Raw genomic sequence first — 9,708 nt, forward strand, 5'->3', positions numbered from 1 at the left:
ATATGTCTGCTAGTTCCAGAAGAGCTATGATTGGTGATGAATGTCTGATAGATAGCGGTAGTACTAACACTATTCTGAAACATACAAAATTTTTCATAGAGTTGTCTCCAGCATAGACACCTGTTAGTACTATATCGGGTGTTAGTAACCTTATTGAAGGCTCCGGCATAGCCCATATAACATTGTCTTCGGGTACCCAACTCATCATAAATAATGCATTATACTCTAGTAAATCCAGAAGAGATTTACTAAGTTTCAAAGATATTCGGAAAAATGGATACCATCTAAAAACAATATCTGAAAATAATATTGAGTATCTTCAAATTATATCAAACAAATATGGTAAAGAAACCATTGTCGAACAATTACAAGCTTTATCCTCTGGTTTATATTGTACTAATATCAATCCTATAGAATCATATATGGTTAATAACCGAAAGTTATTAGATAAAGATACATTTAATATATGGCATGACCGACTAGGTCACCCTGTTTGCATAATGATGAGACGAATAATAAAAAATGCAAGCGGTCACCCTCTTCAAAACATAAAAGTTTTGCTACCACACGATTTATTATGTGCAGCATGCTCTCTAGGCAAACTTATTACTCGATCCTCACAAACTAAATTGATACAAGAAAACCCCTCATTTTTGGAAAGAATCCAAGGGGATATTTGCGGGCCTATTCACCCTGCAAGTGGACCATTCCGTTATTTCTTGGTCTTAATTGACGCATCTTCAAGGTGGTCGCATGTGAGTCTTTTAGCTACCCAAAATGTAGCATTTGCCCGACTTTTAGCTCAAATCATACAATTGAGAGCTCATTTCCCGGAGAATCAAATTAAAAACATCCGGATGGATAATGCAGGAGATTTTACGTCACAATCATTTAACGATTATCGTTTGTCGATCGGGATAAATGTTGAACATCCAGTGCCTCATGTTCACACACAAAATGGTTTAGCTGAATCTTTTATTAAACGATTACAATTAATCGCTAGACCACTCCTGATGAGAAGCAAACTACCTTCTTCTGCATGGGGACATGCTATTTTGCATGCCGCTGCACTAATAAGATTAAGACCAACTGCTGATCATGATTATTCTCCATTACAACTAGTCTCTGGAAGAGAACCAAGTTTGTCCCACCTAAGAATTTTTGGTTGTGCGGTATATGTACTAATACCACCACCCAACGTCCTAAAATGGGGCCACAAAGACGACTGGGAATTTACATTGGTTTTAACTCTCCGTCTATAATTAAATATTTAGAACCACTGACAGGAGACATGTTTACAGCACGGTATGCTGATTGTCATTTTAATGAAACAATGTTCACAGTCTTAGGGGGAGATAAGAATAAAGAAAAACTGGTAACACAAGAAATAATCTGGAATGCATCGTCATTATTAAATCTTGACCCCCGAAGTGGTCAATGTGAATATGAACTCCAAAAGATTATACATTTGCAACGAATAGCAAATGAATTACCAGATGCCTTCACAGATTCAAATAGAGTGACAAAGTCACATATACCACCTTCAAATGCACATGCTCGAATTAAAATAATCCCAGAAGCGATTACTATACAAAGAAAACGTGGGAGACCAATCGGTTCCAAAGATAAGAACCCACGAAAACAGAAAGAGCAAAATAATGCAGTTGGTGAAAGTTTAGAAAAAGCCATAAATGAAACCCCGGAAGAGGTTAATGTCCCAGAAGAGACTAATATAATTCCAGAGAAAACTGAAATTCCAGAAGAAACACCGATACCGAATTAACATGAGATCTCTATAATTATGTACAAGATACTACAATGTGGAACCGAAATACAACATGTGTTGATATATTCGCATATGCTATAGCAACGGATGTAATCAATGAAAATGATTATGTACCTAAAACTCTTGAAGAGTGCATGCACAGTAATGATTGGCCAAAATGGCAAGAAGCCATAAACGCTGAATTAAATTCGCTCAGAAAGCGACATGTTTTCGGACCTGTAGTCCGAACGCCCATAGACGTCAAACCAGTAGGTTATAAATGGGTGTTTGCAATAAAAAGAAATGAAAAGAATGAGATTGTATGATACAAGGCACGATTAGTAGCATAAGGGTTTTCCCAAATCCCAGGAGTTGATTTTGAGGAAACGTATTCCCTAGTAGTGGATGCGATAACCCTTAGGTTTCTTATCGATCTCACAATCTCTGAAGGACTTCATATGAGACTTATGGATGTTGTCACCGCATACTTATACGGGACACTTGAAAATGACATCTATATGAAAATCCCTAAAGGATTAAAATTGTCTGAAGCGTTAAAATCAACACCTCGAGATATGTGTGCTATAAAACTCCAAAGATCTTTATATGGTCTTAAACAATCTGGTCGTATGTGGTACAATCGACTCAATCAATATCTCGAAAAAGAAGGATACAAGTCTGATGTAATTAGTCCTTGTGTCTTTATAAAAAGATCATGCTCAAAGTTTACCATAATAGCAGTTTATGTTAATGATATCAACATTATAGGATCTCTAGAAGAGATAGAGAAAGCTGCTGAATTATTAAAGAAAGAATTTGAAATGAAAGATCTTGGTTCGACAAAATTATGCCTCGGCCTGCAGTTCGAGCATCTGTGCAATGGCACATTTGTCCATCAGTCAAACTACATCCAGAAGATGTTGGTTCGTTTTAATATGACTAAAGGACATCCGTTTAGTGTTCCTATTGTTCATCGACCGCTAGATCCAAATAAAGATCCATACCGCCCTCAGGAAGAGGGAGAAGAAGTACTTGGTCCAGAAGTACCGTACTTAAGCGCAATCGGTACCCTTATGTATCTTGCAAATAACACGCGACCTAATATAGCATTCGCGGTACATGTACTAGCAAGATACAGCTTGAATCCAACGCGTAGACATTGGACTGGAATAAAACATATTTTCCGATGTCTTCGCGGGACACAAGACTTAGGTCTTTTCTATCAAAAGAATGACAAGTCCCAGCTTGTTTGTTGGGTATGCTGATGCTGGTTATTTATCAGATCCGCATAAAGCAAAATCTCAAACAGGTTGCGTATTTACTTATGGTGGCACTGCAATTTCATGGAAGTCAACTAAGCAAACACTTACAGCAACATCTTCAAATCATGCGGAACTGATAGCACTATATGATGCCGGTCGAGAATGCGCATGGTTAAGGTCAATGATTAATCACATATAAGAAGCATGCGGATTAGAACAAATCAAGAAAGACCCGACGATTATCTATGAAGACAATACTGCTTGTATAACTCAAATCAGAGAAGGCTACATCAAAGGTGATAGAACAAAGCGCATATCACCAAAGTTCTTCTCGACATATGACCTACAGAAAGAATGGGAAGTTGAAGTTCGTCAGATCAAGTCAAGTGACAATCTAGCTGATTTATTCACAAAATCTTTACCTAGGAGCAGTTTCGAGAAGTTATCAAAAATGATCGGGCTTCGAAGATTGAAAGATGTTAGTTAAATTGAGGGGGAGCATTATACACGTTGTACTCTTTTCCTTCACTAAGTTTTGTCCCATTGGGTTTTCTTAGTAAGGTTGTTAACGAGGCAGCATAGTTGGTCCAGTAGTATCAATTTATTTTATAGGTCCTAAAGTACCTAATTAGCATCATCCTGAAGCATGTTGTTAATAGTGTATAATGAATAGTAATATATATATATATATATATGAGGGGGAGTGTTATAAAATCATATATATATATATATATATATATATATATCCCTGATAACTGTATTTGACAGTTATTTCCATGTATATACATATTAACGTAAATTCTATTGTAGATATATACTTTTCACTGTATTCATCACTATTAATATACAATCTTTTCTTTCTATAGATATAGTAATTAAACACTTATAATTCAGTATAGTTTTCTATCATTAACAAATTAACCTTTTGAAAATTGCAAAACACTAACAATCATCGCAAATAAGAATTGATTAAGACTTAAAACACTAACATTGTACACTAAAAGTTGATAATTAAGGCTTAAAACACTGATATCGGGAATATCGGTGATATATCGGTCAAATATCAGTTCAATATCGGTCAATATCACTGATATTATCGATACCGATATTCTGACTGATATTTCAACAAAGGGCCGATAACCAATATTTAACTGATATATCGGTGATATATCGGCGATATTGATCGCATAACATACACACAATATATCATTACAAGCCATTCAGGAGCTTGTGGTCCATGTTTATTCCTATTTTACATGGTTGGGTCTTACCAAGTGTTAGTGAGTCGCTTAGGTTACATAAAGCCATCATGACAACTTACGTTACATTTCCACATTTTGCAAACAAAATGCATTACACCTTTAAATATTACACATTCATTGCAATTGCATATCTTACAAATAATTTACATTACATTTCAAAATACTTCACATAAAGTACGTTACAATTCTATATCTTACAAATAAATTACATTACATCTTATAAAACTACATTACAATTACACAAGTTACAAATAAACCACATTACAGTTTCTCAACTTTAAACATAAATTAAATCTACGTGTGCACTCATTTAGCTAGATGTGGACAACACACACAAAAATATACATACTCTCTTTATATGTATGCCCGCGTGTGCCAAAGATAGACTAGTGCAACACACAAAAAAAACATTCAAATAAACTACAGTTATATGTGTAACCATAACATACAATGCACACATGAAAAACCGACTCTGATACCAGTTTGCCTTTAAATACTGAGAACATCAATTGCAACAAACCAGTTATTGTACACAGTATACGAACACGTAATATCATAAACCATAGTGCCTTTTATTAACTAAACCGGCCACAAAGCATACTATATTCACAACAACACCTGTCCACCCTAGTGAAAATAAATGAAAATTCAAGGGACAAAGAAAAAGTGCCAAAATTGCAAGGTGGAAATGGCTATGCGCTCATTAGTGACATATTCTTTTGGTGTTATGTTGCCTTTGAAGCTTAAGCTGCTCATAAAACTTGTCTATAAACTCTTGAGCCTTAAGATCAATCCCCATTTCATGTTCCTCACATGTCTCGTCGTCTTCATCATCATATTCATCATAATATTCTTTGCCATTTCCGATCAAGAAACTATTTCTTGCTTCATAACACGAGTACCGATCACTCTCATCATCAAAATCAAACATATCCTTACAATCAACATGCGGATTAATGCAAGGAATGTGAGGCAAACGAAACCTCATGGAGTTCGGCCTATGCATCCTAATATGAATAACAGGCGTTGCATCGAACGATAGCTGCCGGTCACCATATTGTAATGCACCATTGCCCTTTTTGGATTGACCAAGAGTCTTTAGATAATGAGACAAGTCAAGCATAAACCTTTTCTTGATCACTCCACCTTTTCTAGCCCATAACAAGGCTAACCGTAATATGCGCCACGCTCTTGGGCTTACATCCGATCTTGATCTTGTTTTCATGTTTTTTGTTGGAAGAAAGAAGTATTTTTCAGGTGATGGGTGGCTGTATTGGTGATGGGTTAATGGAAAAGGGTGTCAATATATATAGTTAGCTAGATAACTTATAGCATTATATAACTATTTAAAAATGTAATAATAATGTTGGGTTATAATATAATATGATACGCGTTTCATTGAAATGTTTAGGAAAGAGGGAAAAACTGATGGGGTGAAATAGGGGTGGGACCCAGGAGCGTGTCGGGTATACGGCTGTACGCGGGCCACGGCAACCACACACTCTTTTATATACTTCTTATATATGTTGCCAATTATTATTTTGTTTGAATTGTTCAACAAGAATGTAAGGTGAATTTATGGGGTTTGGGATTAGTGTAAACGGGTTTGAGTCGGTTTCGAGATAAATTGTTGAATAAGGTTTGCAAAATAGGTCGAGTTTGTGTTAAACTGCTAAAACTTGCTCAGCAAAACAGGTCGTGTTTGAGTTATCTCGTCAGTTTACGATTTGACCCATTTAACTTGTTTATGTTTATGAGTTAGAATGTGTGTTTATATATAAGTAAATATTTTATGTTAAATTTAATGATAAAAAACGAAATGAGAACCAAGTTGTATGCTATAAATTTATTTACTTTACATGCATATATTTGTACTTTATGTTGTAAATTTGTAAGTTTTGAGAACCGATAAAAAAAAAAGCTCATGTGAGTTAGGTTGTGTAAACTGTAAAACCTCGTGTCATGTTTAGGTTTATGTACATTTAGGTTTTTATAAGGTTCGTGTAGGGCTCGACACCCTTTATACATAAACTCAGCCCGTTTAATACCCACGCTAATCATTTTAGTAGGTTTCTAATTAACAAAAAAAATGTTGTTAGTGGGGAACCAATGCATAAAGGCTGTCTTCCTTCCAACAACAAACTGGAGGCGAAGACTTTAGTTTAATTTATTTATAAAGCAAATGATTTGTTGTTAGTAAACATCCATGCATTTTCTGCGTTCCTTCCTCTTCTCTCTATTAAATAGTTTTTTGTTTCTTCTTACCAATGATTGATATACGTGTCAACATTTATTACTGGATATTGAATTAAATTTATGTGTAATTGTAACGACTACTCAACTAGTAGCTTTTCGTATAGATTTTTGTTTAACACGATAACATTTTAACTTTCTTCTCTTAGTTAAGCATCCATCCAAAACTATTGAAGGTAAAGATAAGCCTATTTTGCGATCAGAATAAAAGAAAGATAAGCACATTTCGTCATTTCCTTTATTTTAAGGTAATTGTTGCTATATCTTAAAATAATTTCCGACTATTGAATTTAAGATCAATCAATATAGTTGATAATTGACTTCGTTTTTTCAACCTAAAAAGGCTAACGGTGCAACTTGTTATCCGTATGCTTTATTTACGGTCAGAGAGATTTATTCTTCGTATATTCATATTTTTAAATATATTGTCGTTCCCCTTTACACTCTACTGTTACAAGGACAGCATTATAGTTTGTTAAAAGAAAAATTAGCCAAATTTAATATTTAAAAATAATTTAGTGTGTTTTAACTTTTAAATTAAAACCAAAAATTGTTTTTAATCCTCTATTTACTTACAAGATATATAACAACAATAATAATTCAAACATATTTTTCGACCGTTTAATCACCTCATTTCAAAATGGAGACCGACCATAGTCATGGAGTTCATTTAATAATTTACATGTCACATTGTCATATCGTCCCCACTTCAAACAAATATTTAAAAATCAAGTTTCCATTTTCTCAACATCATGTACTGGACATTTAATTTATTCTATATGTTTCTTTGTTTATTTATTTAAAACAGGAAAATGGTAACATTCTTGGAACAATTCAAATTTATAATTTATAAACAAGGAATAAAAGAAATGAAGGACGGATGGAGGAAAGAGGATGTACTTGAGAACCACTCAGAAACCAACAAAACCTAAATTATTATTATTATTATTTTTCTGAAACATAAAATACTTCGATTGATTGAATTTGGTGGTATTGTTACTATTGTATGTACATAGACCCTTACCGTAAACTTTCAATAAACTTTCTACGTACTTTCTCTTTTCCAAATTTAATTGTGTAAATAACTATGACTGAAGAGGTAGATCCCAGCAGAGCCCAGTTGGACCCGCAAGACTCATCTCAAAGAGGGACGTCTGCGCAGTTGAACCCGCAAGACTCACCTTCAAGAGGGACGTCTGCGCAAAGACTAAACTCGCAACTCACCTTGAAGAGACGTCTGCGCAAAAACCAACTGGATCCGCAGGACCCACCATGCTCAGAGACGTGACGTCCTTACGCGCAGTACGCAAGCTGTTCCCGCAGGAAAAGCCTCCCAATGGTCGACGTACTCCGCCTGTTCCCGCAGCAACGGATACTAGCCATCAGGGAAGGCTACCCGCGCAGCAAGGCTACACGCACAAGGCACTAACTCTTAAATAATTCAGCAATGTCACCTGAAGAAGGAGTGAGCAAGCCGGGAAAACTCCCGCCCAAATCCGGGAAAACTCCCGCCCAAATGAACCAGTCCGTACGCTACCGGAGGATCTTTTGTACTGTACCTGCCAAGGTATGGACAAAAGATCTGACCAAAGCTGCGACAGCTCACTGACAACAGTACGACGAGCAGCACGCTCTACTACTTAATGTCACTATCAGCCGCTGCCTACTCACCAACCTGTCGTAGCACGTGCATAGCCTGCAGTTGGTGGAAAAGGAATAGTATACAGCCAGCCTGGTCACTATCAGCCGCTGCCTACCCACCAACCACCAGCATGGCACGTGCGTAGCCCACAGTTGGTAGAACAGGAATACTATTCAGCCGGCTGTACCTGCTTGGAAACCTACATTCGGCTATAAATACTCCAACACCTAGGAACGGTATCATATCTTATTATCGTATCTTCATATATTATCTGATATCTGCTCTAGCTATTTCTCTTAATATACACTTATATTCAAGAGCAATCTAGTCTGATTCTCACGCCGGAGGGTGGTCACAAGGAGGTACCCCCCCCTTCTCAGTGACGAGCTCACGGTGTCTGTTTTGCAGGTCATCAGAAGAATAACCATCTTTGCCGGACCTAACCCTCGTGGGAAACATCTACTTAACCCCCAGATTATCCGTAATCTGCCGGGGTCAATTAGTGTTTCTTCATTGGCGCCATCCGTGCATAAAAGCTAGAACTTATTCTTTCAGTTTTTTCAAAACTTCTGGAAAGATGGTTAACGTTACTCCGGTCCCAAGGCCAGCGAGTGACCAAGAAACCCCGGTAATCACAACCCCAGCTACTGGGAGGAACACCGGTGAGTACACAAATTTTACGAACACTACCCCGGTTACCCGAGCCGGGGCAAGTGCAGTAAACAATCCTTCACTGGGATTCACCGATACCCAGTTGGAGAGACAACAGGCGAGGCTACCCCGCCAAACACTCGATCAAGTTAAAGCGTGGGCCGAAGCACGTCAGAAGGAATTCCAAGCTGAGTTGGATGAACGCTTGCGTTCACTTCGACAGGCTAACGAATTCGGAAGCACTCAACAGCTCAACATGAGCAGTGAGCGCGAGTACTCGGACGACGATCGGGAGGAATCCGACACCGACGCAAACCCTCGCCATAGGGCAAAAGGGAAGCGTAAGGAAACGGACTTCCAACCGAGAAGGAATTTCGGAGAAACCTTCAAACCAAGGAGCGCGGGGGGAACCCACGTGACTTCTCCAAAACCTTTAGACCAACTGCTGCAAATGCGGGAACGTCCAAGTTTGCAAGGGACATTGCGGAAGCAATCGCCCCGAGAAGTGCCAAACAGATGTCCAACATCGGCACTTATGATGGTATATCTGACCCAGACGATCATTTGAACAGATTCACAGCGGGGGCAACCGTCAGCAATTGGACGGAACCCACGTGGTGTTACATGTTCCAAATGACGCTGGTTGGGGCAGCCAGGGCGTGGTTCGACCGTCTACCGGTCCACCACATCTACGATTGGGCAGACTTCCAGCAGAAGTTCAGCCAACACTTCAGTCAGCAAAGAAAGTACACCGAAGAGCAATGGACGATCCTCAACTGCATCCGAGAGGAAGATGAATCTTTGCTAGACTTCATCACTCGCTTCAACTCAAAGAAGCTGAGTCTGGGCACTATTAGCGAAGATCTTGTTCGC

General features: G+C 37.8%; 1 protein-coding gene across 1 annotated transcript; it reads right to left on the bottom strand.

Annotated features, from left to right (window-relative positions):
* Positions 1-4,992: 4,992 nt before the first annotated feature.
* Positions 4,993-5,514, bottom strand: LOC143546219 (uncharacterized). The gene has a single exon (XM_077037926.1). It carries the CDS (start codon positions 5,512-5,514, stop codon positions 4,993-4,995), a length of 522 nt encoding a protein of 173 aa, XP_076894041.1.
* Positions 5,515-9,708: the final 4,194 nt, after the last annotated feature.

Source organism: Bidens hawaiensis, unplaced genomic scaffold (assembly GCF_021521415.1).
Source record: "Bidens hawaiensis isolate Kalapana, Puna unplaced genomic scaffold, B.hawaiensis_p1.1 tig00014295_1, whole genome shotgun sequence".
Classification (NCBI taxonomy): Eukaryota; Viridiplantae; Streptophyta; class Magnoliopsida; order Asterales; family Asteraceae; genus Bidens; species Bidens hawaiensis.

What these genes read in the sequence shown, in the direction of transcription:
- LOC143546219 (XM_077037926.1), bottom strand. Translation starts at nt 5,514, where the DNA reads ATGAAAACAAGATCAAGATCGGATGTAAGCCCAAGAGCGTGGCGCATA.